At 37.3% G+C, this 21,422-nt stretch overlaps 2 protein-coding genes across 5 annotated transcripts in view; one reads left to right on the top strand and one right to left on the bottom strand.

Annotated features, from left to right (window-relative positions):
* The window catches only part of CDK8 (cyclin dependent kinase 8), a 66,038-nt gene that overhangs the window by 20,145 nt on the left and 24,471 nt on the right, over window positions 1-21,422 (bottom strand). For 3 of the 4 annotated variants that reach the window (XM_052671435.1, XM_052671436.1, XM_052671438.1), the window contains exons 3-5: window positions 19,840-19,950; window positions 18,210-18,350; window positions 985-1,042 (exon numbers count right to left, since the gene is read on the bottom strand). In XM_052671435.1, the coding sequence (XP_052527395.1) occupies window positions 985-1,042; window positions 18,210-18,350; window positions 19,840-19,950 (310 nt within the window). Of the gene's footprint in view, window positions 1-984; window positions 1,043-18,209; window positions 18,351-19,839; window positions 19,951-21,422 lie in introns of those variants that run through there. The other variant, XM_052671439.1, reaches the window with a different exon arrangement.
* The window catches only part of USP12 (ubiquitin specific peptidase 12), a 335,443-nt gene that overhangs the window by 304,492 nt on the left and 9,529 nt on the right, over window positions 1-21,422 (top strand). The gene's annotated exons all lie outside the window — the stretch shown is intronic.

Genomic DNA, 21,422 nt, shown 5'->3' with positions numbered 1-21,422 from the left:
TATAGCCCTGTCCTTGACACTAGTGATTAACGTTATAGTTCAGATAAACAAAACAGTAAGTGTACAGAGCAACAGTGCAGAAGAACCACTTCATAAAAGAGAGCCAGAGGGAAGTGAAAAAGACGAACTACCTTTAAAATAAACTAAAAATAAATAAATAAAAGCCTATAAGATGGGGCTGTATTCGCATAACAGATGTAAGGAGGCTGTGCATTAGCAGCCTGTTCCCACAGCACTGACACACTAATGCACAGCCTGCTATTGCTTAGTACTGTTAGGCTATGGTTAGTTTTTATGTATTTATTTACTTTAATTTAAAACAATTGAAGTTCTGTGAGTTATCCCCTCACTCTGAGCAGGAATTCCCACAAAAAATTCTACAGCAGTGGGGAAGCGCTGGGTCACTCCTACCCACTTACAGCCCATTTGGAGCATTTAGCAGGAGTTCTCAGTCAATGTTTTGTCTGAATTCCTGTGTTTTCTGGACTTTAGGATCCCTCATGCTGATCTCCAAGAGACCTGTCTGCCCTTTCAAAAACATGTTGTAGGCTTGATGCCATCTCTGATTTCGTTATGAAGTTTTAAGGTTTTTAGGAGTAGCAGTGGATAGTTCCTATTTAGATTTTGGAAGCAGCAGCAAGATAATGTCATGACATTACTGGGGCAAATGGGAGAAGTTTTAAAACCCCATTTCTTTCTCCTCTCCTCCCTTGCTGACTCCCTTACCCCACATCAACACCCACCGCCCCACACAAACACCCATTTAAACAAAACATATTGACATTTTCCAGCTTTGATTGGTAAGGCTACCACATTTCATTGGCAGGGATCTAACATCAAGGAGCCAGTCACTCAAACACAGCATTTAGACAATGTCTCCAGCAAATACTAGTATGACAGTAACTACTTTAAGGGGTACAACCGCACCTCCAGAACATTCTAACTTAAATGCTACACTGGGACTTATCAAAGATATCAACATACCAATTTTTACTCTTCCTCGCTCAGGACCTTCACCCATAACTAAAATATTAGCAGGTTTCTGTGGAAAAAAAAATAAATATACAATACATATACCACGATAAACCTAAACACAGTCTCTGAAAAGTTAGTTAAGCTTTGTTTTGCCAGTTTTAAACCAGTTTTGTTTTGATCAAAATGACACGTTTCTCTACCACGGTAAAGCTGTGCAAGGGCCCAGCCACGGGCTCTCCCTGACTGCATCTCCCTCACGTTTCCTCCCAGCGTGGCTGTGCTCCAGCACTGTGCTCCCTATGCTGCTGCCCTACCGTCAGCCACCCCAGCAGGCACTCTGCAGCCTCCCACATTGCTGTGGAACCCCTGGTATTCAACCCGGTGCGCTGGGCAGGAGGCAGACCCTGGCTGCTCAGCATCCCTTGGCACTGGTGCAGGAGTCATCAGGCACCTCTGCAGACACGTTTTCCATGAAAAAAGTACATTGCCATACAGTTTTATATGGGAGACAAAGATCATCTGGATTATTCCTATTTACAAGTATATACCAATTCAGACAGCGTGAAACCAGAAAGTGCTATTTGTGCTATCTTTCTCTCCATTATTTTGATAGAAAAATACCAATTCTTCCCCTTCTTTCTTTTACTAGAGGTGAGTCACAGAACAGAGCTGGAGCTCAGCTGATGAGTAAGACAACCACTTGCTCCTTAATCCATTCTCCCATCCTCTAGTTTCTGTTCTCAAAGTTAAGTTCTTGAAACCCAGTCTCTGTATCTCCGTCAGAAGATTCCTCACATGCTAACACGCTGCATATAAATCAAGCTTCACTGCTTATTTTGAAGAAGAAAGCAATGAAATTCACAATGAAATTTTAAAATTTATACCAGTGTGATTCTTTTTGTTTGTTTTTGTTTTTTAAATTTTATCTTAAATTGAGTGATTTAGATATCTACTCATACTGTGATTCTTGGACAAAATGGGGTCCTAATCAGTTGTCCATTAGAAGAACTGCAATAAGGTCAAGTTGCAATCTAGCTTCTTTTTCCCACTTTACTTGGACCTGAAGAAAGAAAGTAGTCCAGCAAGAAAATTTGGGCTACTTAAAAATTAAGAGGATGAATCTTAGTATCTCTTGTAGAGAGCAAAGTGTGATCTACCAAACATTCACTATTACTGAACCTATTAGATTTTGGCATAAAGCACATTCAAAGAGTTAGAAGGCCACAGTTAAATACCAATCTAGTAATAATTCATGTTGCACAAAACTAGGTGAAAGGTCATAACTGGAAAAAAAAAATCTTTGAGAAACTTTATTACTTGGGCCAATGAAAAGCTCCAATGGGGGTTTCTGAAGCTGCACAACCCACATACAGAATACATAAAAGGAGCACAGGGTAAAGACGAAAGCTGGTGTTACAGCTTGGCTGACCAAAGACTTTCTGATAGCAATTACAGCTCAGCAGAGCACACCTGAGCTGTACTAGCTCAGTGATGTGCAGAAGAATTTGTGTCCCACACCACCAACCCCATCTTCTTTGTTTTCTTTTTTTTTTTTTTTTTTTTCTTTTTTTTTTTTACTTTATTTATTCTTTCTTTACATACAGGTATACATTCCATGCGAGCAGTGCTTCAGCACAAAAAAAAAAGCAGTATGTGTGCACATGGCCCACAAAGCATCAAATTCAGTTGTTTCAGGAGAAGCTCAGAAATAAGCAAGCCACGTAAGTCTTCAAATCCAGAGGTAATGCTGAAGTTTAAAGCAATTCAAACTACTATTCAAGAAAGACAATCCTGCCACACTCTCTTGCTACACATTGATTCAAGGAGAAAATATGCATTTATTTTACGAAAGCTGCTTCAGTATATCTAGGATGTTACTGAGCTATTTGCCTAATTAATATATTTTTAGCAGAAAGATTACAAAAGCACCAAAGTTTTTCAGGTAAATCGTATGCTATTCTGAAACATCATATTGTACATGTTGGTAACACTTTTTACAAAAATGCTTATAACATCCTCCTTATTCTTTTACCTTAAAAAATAAAAATTACTACATGGACTGTGATGGGGGTAAGAAGCCATTCTCACACCTGGGCTCCAATGCAACAGATGATTAATCAGCACAGCGCAGGGTAACGCCTGCCCGAAATGCTTCTACCCTTAGATCAGGGTAGGTGCACAGGAGAAAATACAAAGATGAGACAGAACTGGTTAGCAAAACAGGTAACAACAGCAACAAGTACCTTGATTCATGCTCAGGGTTTGTATTTTTCCTCTCAGGATTCACAGAAAAATTTTAAAACCACAGACAATTTAGAATTCCATGTAGGAGTCTTTGGAAGCCACAAATTACTAAAAAATCTCAGCCATCAATCCTGAATAATCATTCACAGCAGTTCACCTCTTTCTAAAGTCAAAGGCCCTTCTCTGCAAAAGCACTGTTTGAAAAAGATTCTTATTGCAGACAATACTTATCACTGTAAAGAGAGACAACATCGTATTTAAAACAAGGATTACAACCTGGAATTTCCCAATATCAAAATTCCATGGAAGAAGTTCTACCACAAAGCAGTACAAGGACAGCGTGGGCACTCCTAAAACATACAGACTGGGGACTCTCAAAAAAAACCACCAAAAAAACAAAAAAAACAACAATCGAGTCCACTAACAAAATTCAAAACACGGGTCAGGAACTCTTATATAGATCTGTCTCCAGTCATAAAATGGATTAGGCTTAAAGGGACCTTAAAGACCCTCAAGTTCCAACCCAAGTCCACCATCTGGAGAAAAAAGCACCACCAAAAGAGACAGATTGGGAGAAACTGAGTACATATTAGACAACTCTAATTGCAATGAAAAATAAGCAATCATTAGAAACAGAAGAGAGAAATCCAGACAAACATCAGTTTAATTTAGTTTTCGTTTAATTTTCATTATTCACAGAAAATGAAGGTTTAAAGTGCTTATTCAAATCCCTTGGGCTATGCAAGCAAAGAAAAAAAAATCTTACAGCTATTTTTTACATTGAGTTCTGAAAGCAAACTATTTTAAAACAGTAATCTTTTTTTATAATTACTAATAAGTAACTTTTGAAAGTCACTTATTTTTGTTGCAGCTGAGACACATTTATTTTTGCCTTCAAATAAAACAATTTGCTTATTATGCCAGCTAAACATAAATGAGAAAACTGCTGAGATCCTAAACCAAACGTGAAAAGTCATGCAGCAATGAACTGCTGAGTACTTGGCAAAGACTAATAAAGCAACATTCAGATACCTTTATAAGATGAAAACTAATCCCTCCCCACCCAACCCACTTAGTCTCATCAGTAATGGACTAATTCATTCTCATGGACAAACAGATTTGTGACCATGGCATAGCAACTAAATCTTATCCAAAATCTCACTTTGAAGGACTCCTAGACAAGACCTGCGTAGTGCAATTAATCACTATATCTTTAAAGAGAGAATAAATATGCTCATTAAAATATTTTATATACTCTTGCTTTAATCAGTATTTGTAAACTGCACACGATTCCTAAGAAGCAAGCTAATATCAAATAGAGAAGCTATAACAAATAGAGGATACACTGATAGAATTAAAGATCTTCAGGCAGTCTTCCTCTTCCATCTGCCTCATCTAACATGTGAAATACACCACTGCCTCCTTACTCTGACCCCCAAGTCTGGGACAGAAGGCTGCACAATCCTTCCAGGCAGACCACCTTCCTTCACTTTTATTACTGCAATATCTTTCCCAAACTTTTCAGGCAAGCAATGACGTTATATCCATTGCTTCTTTTCTTAAACTTCAGCAGACATCTTTGAATACCTACATCTCTTTTCAGTCCCTTTATCCAGATTGAAAGAAGTTCTTCTGCTCAGTGTTCCCTAGTAGGATATTTTTTACTGATTCCTCTCCCTGTAGTTCTGCCCCAGGCCCACCTATTCATTTGAACTGGAGCACCCCAAATTGCACGCTGCTTCTGTTGAGGCTTCACTAATGCTAAATACAAGTGATTATTTTACATGTCTGGCATATAGTCTTCCCTTACATACAATCCCAGCAGGGTATATGGTTTTGCCAGTCACAAGATGATTGATTCACGTTGAGGTTATGAGCCATGCATTTCCTTCACATCTTTTCTGCAGAACAACTACTTTTTAAAAACATTCCTCCATTTGAACAAAACATTACACTCCCACACTGCTTCTACACATACAGTAAAAATGTTTAGGTTCATTCAGAGAGGAATTCCAGGCTTTAGAACATATTCCATTTTCTATTTTGAAGATAAAAATGCAAACTACATGAAAATTGTACCAATCCTTCTCAATGACAAGTAATCATAGATCAAAAAAGACATTTGTGTTGCTTGCAGTGAGTTACAAATAAGAGCAGGAAATGATTACTTGTCCTCATGCTAAGTGATTGGAAACCATGGGGCATTTTTTGTGCTCCAGTAAAAGCACTGTCAAAATCTACTTTCAGTAAGTTTCATTCAAAGCAGTGAAGAGGGAAAGAAATAGAGTTTTTGGAAAGCATAGCAATTGTTTTGCTACTACTTTTAACACTGAACCAGACTGTAGAAATTACTACTCTATATATTTTTCACTACTAGACTGCATACAAACCAGTTTGTTTTAAAGGCTATACACATATCAATGAATAACCAGAACTCCTTTGATTTATCTATGGTATTATAATGTAGATGTGACCTTTTTTTGCTTGCCACTTATTAAAGTTTTGCAGTAGTCCGACACAGAAAGAAAGAGCAGCCTGACCTTCTTTGTTACTTCCGTTTTCACGCACCTTCTAATAGGGTTTAAGCATTATCCTGATTCTCATTTGGGCTAATCCCATAGTTTGGCTGCTAAAACAGTAGAGGGGTGACTTACAGCACTGACTTTTCCAGACCACTAATTGTGCATCTGATGGTCTCACAGACAGTTTTCAGAACTGACCATGCCATGTATTTCTATGTGTGATGAGCCAAGACAGCTGAATTAGTTAACGCTTGTTTTCATTTGAAACAGCAGCTTTGAGAACAATACTCAGCACAGTGGTTTTATCCCTAAGTTATTTTGCCTTAGCAATCAGTTTCAGCAATGATTCTATTAAGATTTAGAATTAATAACTTTTTAGTATTTCACTCTTAAGTATTAAGCCATATAGGAAGAGATTCAAATGTGCAACTCCACAATTGCAAAGGCTTTCCAGTATCAAATTGTTCCCTTCTGAGGAAAAAAGTTTTTGTGACTGAAGCAGAAATCTAAAATCCTGATGTTATTTCTCACTTCACAGTGAGGTCCTGTGAGAAGAAAAGCTGTACACACACATGTACAAAAAAAAAAAAGGAGCCTTCGTTTGGCCTGCTAAAATTCACACCCAATTTCATGGTCTGTGAGCTGCAAAGCTTCACACTTCTTAAGCCACATTGGTTTGCTGAGCAACCTTGTTGGTCTTCAAATAATTGTAACATACACTAAAAATATTCACCTCAATGAGACATGTGCCTGTGCTGCATTCTTAGCAATTCTACCTCATTTTCGAGCATTTTATGGTCACAGAAAATAATTCAGTTACACTTCCATTGGGAACAAAACTCAAGACTACAATGCTAAACAGCACTGCAGCACAGTGAAAATATCAGTATTATTGTATACAGCTGATAGCATCAGCAATTTTCTGAAGATAATCTCTTTCTTGTATTAAAAGATGGGCATTCACAGCTGAAGTATTTTTAGTGATACATTAACTGAGTTGGTCTTTAACATAAATAATCAAAAGACCACCATAAACAATGTAACTTTTAATGGAAAACAATACTCTACAGAATTGAACGTGTACTGAATCTAATCATTGAAGTATTTTCAATTGAAAGTATATGAATTCTGTTAACAAATTAATTTTCTTATAAAAAAAGACAGCTCAGAGGGTTATGTTTCGATTTTTGGTTTCTTGGGTGTTGTGGGTTTTCTCTTTTTGTTTTGGAGATAAGGAAATATTCAAACATTTAAAAATTAGTGTTTAAACCAGGAACTGTTAAATTTTCAAGGTACAAAAGGTATTTGTACAGGACAGAAGTTACATGGATGCCATATCTATGCTAGGGAATCCTTCTGCTAGGTACTATCAGCATATTACATCTCTGCTTCATCCTGATGAAAGCTGGCTTTTTTTTTTTTTTTTATGCTTTCAACAGGCTTCAAGAATTTATTTCAGTTACTATTATTCAGTTACTGAAAACAAGGGGCAATGTAATTTATTAAGATCTGTGCGTAACGTGCAGGCTTTTCTATCACTTTGATTAGAAATGCATTATACTGGAAGATGTAATGACGCTTTTCAAGCCAACTGTCCCATCCAGTAAAAGTGTACATCAGACTAAGCTAGAAGGTGCAGCTTTCTGTACAAAGTCTCCAAGGACAAAAAGGTAGATATCATAGGCAAGAAAAGCCATTTCTGCAAGAAAAGTTACTAGCACATGAACCATGGTTATTGTATCAGCCAAACATGCAGTAAGAAACTTGAACTAAGACAGACAGACTGGCACAAATGCACTTCCTGTGTATTTCGCTACAAGCGATTCTCATCTCCATGGGTCTGGGCTGCTGCTTCCTGTGAACACACTGGAAGCAGGGTCTGTGCCTAGCATCACAATCAGATATCTGGACAGTTTGCAAAGCCATCATATGAAAAACCAGGCTAGTAACAAAAGAACACATTTAAAACTACAGACAAGAAAAATCTGGTATAGCGTGCCCATCAGTTCATGTATTTGCATCCCAAGAATTCAACCTAACTCAGGCAGGACTTCTGCCCTTGAAAGGACAAAACCACTCAAGTTACTTTAGTGAAGTCTTCACACACAAATACACACACACAAATGATACGATTATACATACACGAATGATATCCTTCAATATATTACCTAAATGACACTTAAGATTATTCTTCCATTATCCACATACTTCAATCCTTCGGAAGTAAAAAAAAAAAAAAAAAAAAATAGCAGAAGTATTTTTAAAAATACATAATAAACAAAATATAAAAAACGCTAGTTCTGCACATGGTCTTCCTGCTTTCTGAAAGATGCCGAAGTCCAAGACAGAATAATATAGTAACTACATCTGTTTGGAAAGCATCTTCACTGCAGTTATTGAAATCTTCAGCTATAGATCAAGGATTAGAATAAATCAGAAATCTTCAGTTATTGAAACTAGCAGGAAGTAGAACACTTTCTAACACTTCAGTTAAAAATAGCTATGAAATATAGAAAACATCCAAAATGACAGCTGAGAAATAAATATTCAGGAAATGAAATACAAGCGAGAAAAGAACATTACAGTCATCTGACCATCTTTCTTTCCATTCAAACAGATGCATCTTTCTGTTGCTTCATCCCCTCACTTCCATATTGCATGGCAGAATAAAGCAAGCATGGTTTATAATGCATGTTCCTTTCACAAACAACTTATTTTTTCTCTTCTGAAGCATTTGTGAAAGCAGTAAAAACAGACTCTGAGACTGCTGCATTAACTACTACTGAGTTTATGACTGACTGAAAATACCAAGCTCTGCCTGTACGAAGAGATGGGATCCTTCATCTGTCAAACACTTTTGAGCAGCCGATTAAAGAAGTTTGGAACACTGTATTTTTAAACACTTAATTGTGCAAGCTGCTTAGCAGAGAGCCATTAATAGAAACCTCAAGCCTTCTGGACAGCTAAACAGTGATGGTAACTTTCACGAGGAGCTCATACATCTTCCCAAAGAAAATACTTGCATGAAACTTTTTGAAGGCCGAGTTCTCTCATGGTCAAAATAACAAAAAAACAATATACAATTACACGGAACATAAAATGTACTGCTTTTGTAATCAGTATGGGGTCAAAAAAATTCCCCCAAACACTCTTCCGTATTCTTAAAAAGTTTCTCCATTCTATATATTCTCATCCAAACATTCATCACAAAAATCCTTAACATCTTCAATTTAAATGCAGTAATACTCAGAAAACACCTTCCAAACACTTTTTGCACTACCTGTTTACTTTTGCTACAAAGAATTGTCACCATATTCCATTGTACTTTGCTTCTTATTTACCCTTCTCTCGCAATTAAATCAGGCTTCTAAAGGCTATCCCATCCTGTCAGAGATCCAACAAAACAAATACATTATGCATTATTTTAAGTAGGCTGGAGCCCTTTTGAGCATTCACAATTTACAGGAGCTGGTATTAACTCTGGCAAATTTAATGTCTGAGGCACCAATCAACATACTGCAGTCCTTAATCTGTAAGGGAAAAGGTAAAGGATGCTTGTGAGCTTTCAATAACTCCAGGAAAAAACAAAGACATGGAATCTTAAAAGCCTTCACTGAAAATAAAATTAAAAATATTTCACATATTTAATATATTACTCTGTTCACATTTCCTCCATTGCATCATTACATATTTCAGTCTAAAGCACCTTAACAAGTGGAGGTGTTTTCCTGAAGGCAATGCTACGTTCTCAGCATCCAAGTCCTAGATTCTCCTGCATTTCTCATTGCATTCCAGCACCATCTTGTTTCTCTTGTCCACCTCCAGAATCCTCTAGCACCCCTCCCATCCCCTATCTGCTTTGAGGACCAAGTAAAGTGAGCCAGGAGAGGTGTGTGGTATAAATGCCTGGTGAATCACTGTCAAAGGAATGAAGGCAAGCCCAACTGAAATGGCCTTGGTACAGCTCCCAGAACGTCTCTCCCAAAAACTTGTTCTCCTTTACCTGATTACTTCTTTTTGTGAAGTTTCTAAAAAACGTCATGGCTTTGATACTTTATCTTTTCATCACATATATTTGAAATTTGATAAATACAAAGGTTACGTGAGGGAACTAGCAAAAACCAAACACTCATTTCAGCTTTGTTCCCACTTATGTTGTTCCAGCCATCTCTCTAGAAACTAAAGTAATAATGCTGTCATTTCTTCTAAAATGCTCTAAAGTACCACCATGTTTTCATTTTAGAAATCAGTAAACAATAAGCAGACAAGGACATCTGTGGTACTGTTACTGAATATGTTCCACTGAACAAGGACAAACCTCACTAAAACTAATACAACAACATTATTTAATTCTTTGGGACACTGAAAAGGCCTTCCCTGACTTCACAGCAAGGTGAGGATGTAAACAGTTTTAAACATCGGCCCTGAAACATTCCATCCCACGCTGAGGGGCTTCTGCAGAAGGAGGAGAGAAAACAAAAAGCAGCATCCTCACACCTGCAATTCCTCTGCAGGTAATAAGATTCTTCACTACCTAGCTGGTCTGAGGTCAAAGTTTAAAAAGAATGTGATTCACAATGCCATTGCAACATCAGGAAAAAGTGTGTTGTGTGCACTGCTTCATGTTTGACAGTTCCACAGCAGATAAGTGAAAAATCTCACTGAAGAAGTATCAACGAATTGTAAATGACAGCAGGTTTGCAAATATTATCCACACTGTTAGATGAGTGCAGTGTAACTTCATGCCTCCAAATAATCATTCATCCCTGAGCCATCTGGTGGTTAATAAGCAGCCTTATGTTCTCCACTCTTCTTTTTTTTATTATATCTTATATGTTGCCGATGTGAAAGTTTTCACTAACCATGGAAAACTGAGAATCTTTAAATGCATTTACTCAAGGTAGTAACAGCTTAAAAGTAAGTCTGCCTACTTTTGCTCACATTATTGCCTTGCTTAATCGGCAAACTTCTAATAATTTTGTTCCACCTTGATCTGCAGCTTTGGGCAAAGACTGTGTTTACTGCAGTTTCAAAGCAAGATATTCTCACATAAAGCCAAAGTGCTGTCATCTGAAAATTACAACTTCACTACAGTGATGTTGGACTTCACTGTTATCTCCAATTATTTTTAGAATTATTTATAGAAGAAAAATATCGAACTAAAAACCAGGAAAGGTATTGATGACCTAAATTTAGGTTTCAGTAAAAAAAAACAAAAAAAAAACAAAAAAAACCACACCAACCACAAGTCAATAGTGATACATAAGACAAACTATCAGAGTTGGACTCTATCAGTATAAGATAATGAAAGGCTTAATAAATTTAGTCATCTTTATGATACTCAGATAAGGTTGGACTTTATCAACAAGTCAATATAATCTGGAACAAAAGCAGTTGTCTAAAAGAGGTGAACTTGGAAAGTGTTTTTGAAGTTGTGAGATTTCTGACCTTCCCTGCACTCGTGAATGAGCTCTACAGACAGGCTTCTTAATTGCAATCAGAAAAACCACTACTACAAGTTCACCTATTCAGCACTTGACTTCGTAAGAATCTAACACCACTGTGAGATAAAAGACCAAAAATGTTTAGAAAAATGTTTTCCATTTTTCAAGAGCATTGGTTGCATGGATAAAGATTTATTTTCATGTATATCTGTTGATCTCACATATTATAATCTATTTTGTAGTTTCACTCTACCCTTTCCATGGTTCTTACCCAAAAATTCAGTGACCTTGCCCATGGTTATAAGATCTGAGGTTAAAAATCAGGAACCTTCAAATTCTATGAATTGATCTATGAATTTTAAAAGACCTAGTCTATCTGTAAAAAAACAAACAAACAACACTAATAAATGATGTATTGGAAACCCACATACCAATGGAGAGGCACTTGAATACAGTGTTTTCATTTATCTTTTCAAGTTTTATTTCAGCATTAACCAACTTTAGCACAATAGGAATCATATTCCAGCCAAGAATATGAGAGCGCTAATCCAAGAGAGCTCTAAAAATATGAAATCCAGTTACACTTCCATCAACATAGAAGTAGTTCATTTTTTATTCTTTCAGAACTCAAATAACTTTTCCTAGAGCTACTGTGGTTATGGAAGTTCTTTATAGCCAAAGTTGGCTCAAATATATAAAGGTTAAAAAGCCACATAAAGACAAGTTTTTGTTTTTCCCCAGCAAGCAGCTGGAAAAGTAATTTACTAATGAGTCATCCTAATGTTCAGAATACTTAATTAGCGCCCTAAAGGAAAAGACAATTAATTCCTGGCTAAAAAAACCCCCTAAAGATTAAAATAAAAAGGGGACCTTCACCCACTTACTAATTCCTACTTTCTCACGCAATTTGACAATCCAGTAGTAAGACATCTTTTATTTTATGGCCACACAGCTTCCAAAAAACATTACTTGGGATACAGCATCTTTTTTCCTCTAGGGAAAAAAAAATAATCAAAAACTATGAATTTCCTTTCTTCCCCTGCCGCAGTCAGGAGAAATAGGAGAAATTTTTGATGTAGAGGTTCTGACACATTCTGTATAAGCTATTTAATCTTTCATTTTCTTACATCTATCCTAATACTCCTTCCCCCACCCCATTCTCTTTAATTGATCTGTTGTGAGCCGGATTTCAGATTTTGAGAAAGCACTAAGTGAATTTCTGTAAACATATCTGTGAACGTACAGCACAATCGGGGGTTGAAAGGCACCTCTGGGAATCTTCTGCAAACTGGTTAATGGTACACTCTGTCCCATTATCCAGATCATTAATGAAGATGTTAAGCAGCATTGACCCAGCATCACCCTTGGGGATTCCCTGCTACTGACTGGCATACAGCTTGACTTTGTGATGCAGATCATGACTCTCTCTAAGACCATCAGCTCAACCAGTTTTTGATTCACTTCCCCGTCCACTTACCTAGTCTGTACTTCACTAAGTTTGTCCATGAGGATGCTACAAGATGAAGTGTTGAAAACATTCCTAAAGTCAAGATAAACAACATCCAGAGCTCTTTCCTCATTCATCAGGCTAGCCGTTTTGTCCCAAAAGGTTTTCAGGTTGGTTAAGTGTGATTTTACCTTCATAAATCCATGCTAACTATTCTCAATTCCCACCATGTCTTTCATTATGTTTTAAAATGGCTTCCAAGAAGATGTGATCCATCATCAAGGTGAGAGCAGCTGGCATGTAGTTTCCCAGATCCACCTTTTTGTCCTTCTTTAGATCGGGGTGACATTGCCTTCCCTTCCCACCCCACCCCTCAGGAACCTCCCCTGATTGCTATGACCTTTCAAAGAGTGGCCTTAAAACAACTTGATTTTACAAAGCCAGTGATTTAAGGTATGTCTATAGGCTTTCCTATGGTGAGTTCAAAGATCTGATAAGAATGCTTTCAACTTTTCTGGCCGCAAGGCTGGTAGCATGGTAGCAACACTTTGTATTTCTAGCTTCAAATCTTCATTTGTACATATTTGTACACTGACAGACTTTATTGAAGCATTTTTTGTTTGTTTTACCTTGGAGACCATTGTCAACAACAAGGCCCAAGAAGCACACAAAGTAAAATGGATTCTAGTTAGCAGAGTTGGTCTTAAAAATGGTAAAGATCTTCAACATGTTTATTTCTTCTTTTTTTGAAAAGTCACTGATATGAGCATGGGATATTTGCTTTTGCAGTCTAATCTGATCGTTTCCACTCTATTTAGTTACTGTTTTGAACTTTGAGTCTAATATTAAAAAAGGGGGAAAACAAACACTCAAAAAGGCAAGCAAGGAAGTAGTTGTGGCCACTGTAAAGATCTGGATTAAGAAACAATAGATAACAGTATTTGAACTACAGGATACTCAAAATTACAATTCATAGGAAAACCCAAGTTGTTATAACCTAAGCAAGAGAAAAATATTCTGCCAGAAACATTCTTTCACGTGCACAAAATGCTTGTGCATACCTTGGAATCAAAAACCTTGAAAAATGCAACAGATGACAACTGAAGTTGATTTTTATTTTTTTTTAACTCCTTTCAAAAATCACCAGTAAGTCAGTAAAATGCCATTTAGTAAGCAATGCCTAATACCTGGTTATAGGTGTAAAGAGACTGAAAGACCACACTGCTTTTAAAAGCCATTAACTACTTTCTAATAACAAATATAGCTTCTATCAGTTCTTTGTACAAATGGTCTTAGTTTTGTGAGCACCAGAGCAGCACTGAAGGGCATTCCTGCATTTCTGAAGTAGTGCTTGAATACTGATCGAGGTTAACATCCTTTGATTCAAGAGCTCTAATGTGGAAAACGGTAAATTGGCACAATAAAAGTTCCATATATTTCACTTTGCCTAAGGCACTTATTTAAGTGATTCACAACTAGAGCCTGGAAAGTGACTAAGATGCTGGCCTACAAAAAAAAAAAACACCCTGGCAGAGGCTTCTCCTCACTTACTGAAAGCATATCTTCAGTATTGCTGCTGATCCCAAAGCTGGCAATAGGCATTCTTGGGAAGAGCTCAATCTGAGGAAGCGAGCTTCCAACCAGCACTGTATTTTACCCACCTGAAAGCTCATTACCAAGAAGTGCTCAACCCAAAACAGCAGCTGAGCTGCAAGCTAGGAATACATTAAAAATGTTGCAGTATCATGTGCTATCTCTAGTATGCATATGGTCATGTAGATCATAATGCAATTCCAGACTATTCAGGACATTAATGTTATTGACAAAGCCTGACGGAGATTATCAGTGCTTTGGCAAGAGACTGGAGGACAGCAATGGGAAGCAGAAATGCAACACTGTGCTACTGACATCCATACCTGGCTTGTCAAGTGGCAATACATCCACTCACACCGTGCACAAACAGGCCAGACAACATAGTCCAAAGGATTGCCAACAAAAAGTGCCTTGTAACAGCACCTCAGCTGCAGAACTTTAAGGAAGAGCCATAAGATTCTCTTTTTTTGTTTTCAGCATTGCACTACGAGGTGAGTACATCAAATATTTTTGGTGAAAATCAAGTTAAATCACAGCTTAATCTTACTGTCATCACACAAAACCAATGGAGAAGTGTGCATCTCTTAGCCAAGACTGGAACCAACCTTTGGACAGGCCTACCATGCAATAATGTTACATAATAATGCATTTTCCAACATTACCATAAAAGTTGCTGTAACATGCAAAGGGGCCTCTATTTTGAGCCCAGTACTTGAAATCTTCCAAGCACACTGCAAAGATCATCCTTTCTTTCCTTATGTTGCTGAGAATGCAGATTGATGAAAACAGATTTATGGCCAGTTTTCTACTTATGCTTATTTTTAGCGTAAATAAGCTCCTAAAGTACAGGAAGAAGTCTGATAGTTGGATGAAATGAAGTAGAACAAAGACAAGGAAGAGTAGTCAGCAAAACGCTGTATGTTTCAAGCACGCCTGATAACTAAATCCAAAATATTAAAACTATAATTGATCCACTTTGTGGTAATTACGTGAAGTGTTCTTATTTCCTTCCTGCTACAGAGAATGAATAAACAATCTGTTTTCAATTGCTTCAATCATAAAATTAAAAAAAGCTAAAGAATATTCAAGTCAAATATGAAATTTTGAAAGGAATGACACTTGCTGAGAAATTTCACAGTACGCTTCAAAGACATGAAAAAGCTAACTACACTGCTCACAGATAATCAGCATCTTGCTTGCTAATAGAAATGGTGAACTGGCTTTCAGATAAGTAGTAAAAAAGAAACTGAAGTCAGTTAAGTTATTGCTGAGGTCTGCATTCATTCACTTTGTAAAAAACAAACAAGGACTAAAAAGAGCAGATTAAATGTCTTCCTGCAGTTACTATTTCACACACTCACTTTATACAAATCTTATACAAATTAAGCCTCTCCAGTTCCTCTGCTATGAAGACATTTCACAATCTAAGCTCATGTGGTTTCAATAATCATTGAATTTCACTGTCTGTTTTGTGGATGTTAGCAAGAACATTGCTCTATGCTATGTTTTCTTTCTGGTTACAAAAATCAGATCTCAAAAAACCTTCAAAACTTGACCTACCTAATGCTAACTTCAATAATGCATCTTAAAAAACACTACAAAATTGCACTTCAGAGACCAATTTCTCAAAAAACTAACCTTAATCTTCAAAAAAAATCCTTACCCTGTAAGACAGATGTACCAAAGAACAGATTTTTCTGCTAAAGTATTATATTCTTCAGCTCCTTACCACAGCCAAACAACATCACTCAGAGCCAACGTGTGAAATGAACATAAGCGTGTTACTTGGTCAACTCTGTGTCAGTATGCATATATGTTCAGATATGTTCAGATATAAATATACCACTTAAAAGACAGTCTATCCAGTCACCCTGTCAGGAGGTGAAACTGGTGACTAACATTTCTGAAGGCTAATATTACAGATATCCTGGAACAGAAACATCTCAGAATAAGCATCAACTGAGATGATTTTGCTTTACATCGGAATGTGAATGCTATTAAAGTCTCAACTTACAAGCATTAACCAGGCACCAATATGCCCCTGTCTTGCTAAGACAGAATATTAGCAAGAACCCTTATTCAAGATATTTCCAAAAACTGAACACATGAAGAAAGTATTTGACATACAATTCTGTTTTTTGCTGCTGCATGGAATACACGCCATCCATATTCCACAAGTTTTCTATTAGTCACATACCTCAAACTGAACATTTTGTAAAGAACCCAATGGTCTCCCTAAGAAGGACACCGCATGCAGCCCCTGCACAGCTTTCGTATGCTTCCTCATCCACATGGCTTGACAAGATTCCAGTTAAATGACCTCTCAGACTCTACCTCAAGCTTTCGCCTTCTCCTTAGCTACCAGAAGATACTCGGTTGTGATGGTGGTTTTTTGCTGGACTGAGACCACCAACTCATTTCACATAGGTCAGAAAATGAGATGGTACTTGTTTTGGCTGTTGCCAACAAGCTGTATTTGAGCTACAGACCTAGATGTGAAAGGCTCTGTAATAAATTGCCAATCTCCTGAGCCATCCAGTCAACAACATGCATTATTTTTTCCACTCAATTACATTAATACTTTTCTACTTAAGTTCATAAATTTTCTGAAGCCTTATAAAGTAAAACACCAGAAAATTCAGATTCTTGATGACAGGTCATTTGTTTTCCATATGCCACAAAAATTGAAGAGTACTGTTGCAGGCATGTAGTAAGGGCAAGACATTACCTTCTGGTTTAAAACCAGATGTCTGTGCAGTAACATACTATATATTCTTATATTACTTGTTGCTCCAGTATTTCATGGAGTGATGACTAAACCATCACAAGATTATTTTTTTCCCCTCAGTGCTGAACCTTTTGTTCAGTTTCTAAAACCAGGATCAAATCAGAAACAATATTCATGCAACACTGTTGTAAGAAAACAAGCTTCCTTGTTCTTCAGTTCTGAAAACATTATTGTTTTTTCAAATATAGATGTTTTACCATCAATTTAAAGAGACTAGCACACTACAGATGCATTCATTAGACACAGAAACAGAAGACAAATAACTAGTCATTGACCAGATTTCAAGGAACACTATTAAAGCTATTTCAAAGACAAAAATTGATTCAAGCAGTTCCTGAGGAGCAATATGGAAGGCACCAAGCATAGAATAGTGCTGGTGATATCTACTCATGGGAATGACAGGTGAAACTCATTATGCTCTCATGAAATTTCAGTAATTAGAAGTCTCACATATCATATTATATTGAAGAACGCTATAATATGTAAGAGGTATGGACAACTGGGTCAGGAAAACAAGCAGACTTCAAAATTATAGAACACTGTCATATGCCAAAACAAAACTATGGGCATATTTTAGAAGCAAATATTTAAGAATTGTCAGGATTTACTCATTTAAAACATTTAATGGAATCTGTTGGTTAAGAAATACTAGTTCAAGTTCAAATGCTTTCCTTACATTGCAGTTGGGATAAACATTAAGTCTTCAGCAGTTAGTATGGCTATATTTGTGATATAAATGCTCTAAAAAGCTAACTCTTGAATGCCATTAACTTAAGTGAAACTGACAGTGTTAGGAAGGTAGATTTTTTGTTTAATCTTCATTTCAGCAGCTCTTGTAGTCAACCATCTTCTCTCACACCTACCCGCGTGCACTATCAACTATTTCTCAGGCCTGCAGTCATACTACCAGAGGCACATTCTGTAGTTTAACATGCCTGTTATTTAAATTAACAGTCAAAAACAGTTCATGTAGAAAAAAGTAAACCAGCCGTCTGATACGCTTCACTTCCATAAGCTTATTACAACATAGCAGGCTTTGAAAATTTGCACACAGGGCTGGCTGACTGCTGTATAAAAATATTCATTTTATTTTAATTAAGGGCCACTTGCCCTTAGCACAGAAGATTGCTTCCCCAAAAAAAACCAAAAATAACCCTTAGTCATCCCAGTACTAAACCCACTGCAGATGAACTTACCAAATCCCTGTGCAACACCCAGTTAGCATGCAGGTAGTGAATACCATCTAGGATCTGATATAACAGTGACTTCACCATTCCCCGAGGTAACTGAACTGGTTTCTTGTTTGCTTTAGAAGCCCTGTGAAACTTGATTATATGCTGTAAAGAGGAAAGAAATCAAAATTTAAAAAAGTAATTTTTTTTGTTTTAAACTTCAGCATTACAGAAAAATATTGCCAGCCAATTCCTTACATAGATGACAGTTTTTTGCAAGCTTTCATAATTCATTTTCCAAATTAAAAACCCTTACGAACTAGAAAATGAGTACTATATGAAATAAGACTAACACCATCTCTCAGAAATGAAATCATCGGTGCAAACTGCCTCGCACTGATCTTCCGTAGGTCTGAAGTTTCTGGAGAATATTTTTATTTGAGGCTGATATCTCTATATATCACAGCACAGAATTAAATTTCTTTACTCCTGGATCATTTTACTTTACGTTTTCTCTTACGATCGTGACACTAACATTCAAGATTTGAAGCCAGGTTCTTTGAAACTATATGAGGAGTTTCTAACCTTTAATTTAATCAAGAAATTAATCTGAGCTTAGTCCATACTCTCAAAAACATCATACAAAAGAGCTGTTGCTGACTGAACAAAGCTACAAGTTTGTCTATCTTAACATCAGTCACCAGGCCACACACAGAAAAACCTTCAGCAATTGTCTGCATACACAGGCAACGACATCTAGCAACATGAGAGAGTCCAAAAACCTATGTTGTCCTAACACTCAAATCCCAGATGCCACTAGCATTAATGGCTTTATGCCATAGCATGTGTGTCAGTCTTGGTAACCATTATCTCATTTCTGTCCTTTTGAGAGCGGGGTAATTTCTAGAACAAACACTGTCTGTAATGGCTCATGTAATTATCACACTCATGTGATAATCAGAACCTAATCCCACCCTCACCCACCCAAAACTTGGCTTCAAACTGCTGCCACATGTTCTTCCTATTGTAATGAGGAAGGTCCTCTCTTCTCACTGTGTTCCTCAAGTTCCAGATGCCCCCTGGGTACTTGACTACTCAACCCCTCCTCTAACACAGTGTCCTCTCCCCAGTCTCATTATAGCAAACTGCTGCACTAACTGTGCCCAGCACACATGTGACATTTCAGAACAACATTGAGTAAAAAGCTCTTTTACTGTAACATATGGATGACGTCCCCATTCTGTGCACTGCTGTTACTTTGACATCTTTTAATCATAGATGACACACAGGGTAGGTGAAACTCTACCCTATTTGCTCAATGTATATTATTTTTCCAAGGCAATCCACCTTTTACACCACCAATTACACTTTCCCCACACACATCATTTTAGCTGTAGCAAAGGATTATATCTGCATTTAACTAGATTTTTAGCTACTGAGGGCTAAATGCAGGTTTTTGTCTTAAATTGCTCACAAGCTAGCTGTATCATGTGGTTGCCCAACATTTTCCACTGCTTTTCCTTTGGTACTGAAAAAGTTTCCAACACACACTGAGAGTAAGAGGCTATACTGTTTTTAAATCAATGCCTCTTCCTTGACCTTTCCCCTTTTCTGCACATAAAACTGACTGTTATCTATAAGTAATTCACCTTACCCAGAGGTCATGTTCAGCATAGTCAAAGAGAAGCCACACTTTCCTGTCAGCATGAGAAAGAAAGACCTTTTGCAGAGAAATGACATTTGGATGCTTGAGCTCCCGCAGCAACTGCAAAATAAATAAAGACCATAATGGTTATATCCACACATCCAGAGCTGTGGAAGGGCTAGAAAAATGAAGAGTAATAACAGCATTTGCTATGTATTCTACAATACAAACAACAATGACAAAAACTGAAAGAAAATAGCATCTTTTTCCCCTTTTTTCTTATTTTTTTAAGTGACAGAATCAGTCACTAGTTTGAAACCAAAGCCAAACGCACAGTTTGTAACCCCCTTAGAGCAAACACTTCCTATTAATTTTCTTTAAATCTCAGTAAATCTCACTATTATCCAGGATCACAATGCTCCCTGAATAGCCAGCTGTGGCAGCTGCCCCTTCCTATAGGCTCTAATCTTTGATACAGCCATTTGGGGTATCCAATTTTCTCCAGATTCCAAATTATCTTGGAAACCCTGCATTTTGGTTGCAGTCATTCCAGGCAGAAGCTCATGACTCATGGAGCTCCTGTCAATGCAGTCAGCTAAATGAAGCTGTGGCTCACAGGATGGAGTCAGCTGATGTAAAAGGTCAGCTCCACCAAAAGAAGGCAGCCCAGCTCCCTCCCACAACATACGCCAGCTATGGCACTCACAGAAGCCATCCACCAAAACAGTTCACCAGTTCAGAAGAAAACTAATCCAGATACACAAAGGTGGCAATTTTCTGCTGGGTTACAGAGCTGCAGTGACTCGTGGCACTAACAGCACACCCAGCAGCAGCAAAAGGACAGAACACAGCTTGGAGCAAAGACTTTCAGCAGCAGCGGGCCACTAAATCAGCTCTGCTGCCTTTAGAAACTGCAAGCTTAGTCACCTCTAAAAGGAAAACATAACAGACAGCACAAGAACTGAATGCACAGAGAATGAGTATAAGCCTTACCAGTCATGTTACACTTTACTGTACTCATACAATTGCTGAAACAAAAAAACTTCTCACAAGTCCCTAAGCAAACTACTCTCAAGCATGGATCCACAAGGTTGGAGGAATTTTTTGTCAGCTTACAGATAGTGAATGGAGCAGTTAAGTCTGCTGGAAATTATAACATTTTAAATAAAAGAGCGGCCAGCTTTTTTTTTTTTGTTAAAGTCAAGGACAATTCAAACAAGTCCTTTAATATAAAATTAAAAATTAGAAAATTAGTATTTTACGTCCGAGATTGAATCTAATAGAAGAATTTTGATTTATTAGACAATAGAGGAAACGAGATAATTAGTTCCTTTCCATTGATAATTCAGTTTCATGCTAACATTTTAGCTGCTATTTAGAAAGTAGAAGGGCTATCCCGAAAGTAATGCCTCCTATTGCATGATGTTGGCTCGTGACATCAGAGGTGGATGTTGGTATTGTGGCAATAGAGCTGAACCTGCCTGCCAATGTTTTGTACATAGGAAAACTGTACAGTTCAGTATGCTAAACTTTAACACATTTAAAACCATTCCACAGAGGAATTTCAAGGCAAGATCTGAAAAAACAAGTGT

The sequence above is a fragment of the Tympanuchus pallidicinctus genome, unplaced genomic scaffold, assembly GCF_026119805.1.
Source record: "Tympanuchus pallidicinctus isolate F22 unplaced genomic scaffold, pur_lepc_1.0 scaffold11, whole genome shotgun sequence".
In the NCBI taxonomy this organism is placed as follows: Eukaryota; Metazoa; Chordata; class Aves; order Galliformes; family Phasianidae; genus Tympanuchus; species Tympanuchus pallidicinctus.
The sequence above is the reverse complement of the archived record's forward strand: the minus strand, read 5'-3'. Positions and strand labels throughout refer to the sequence as shown.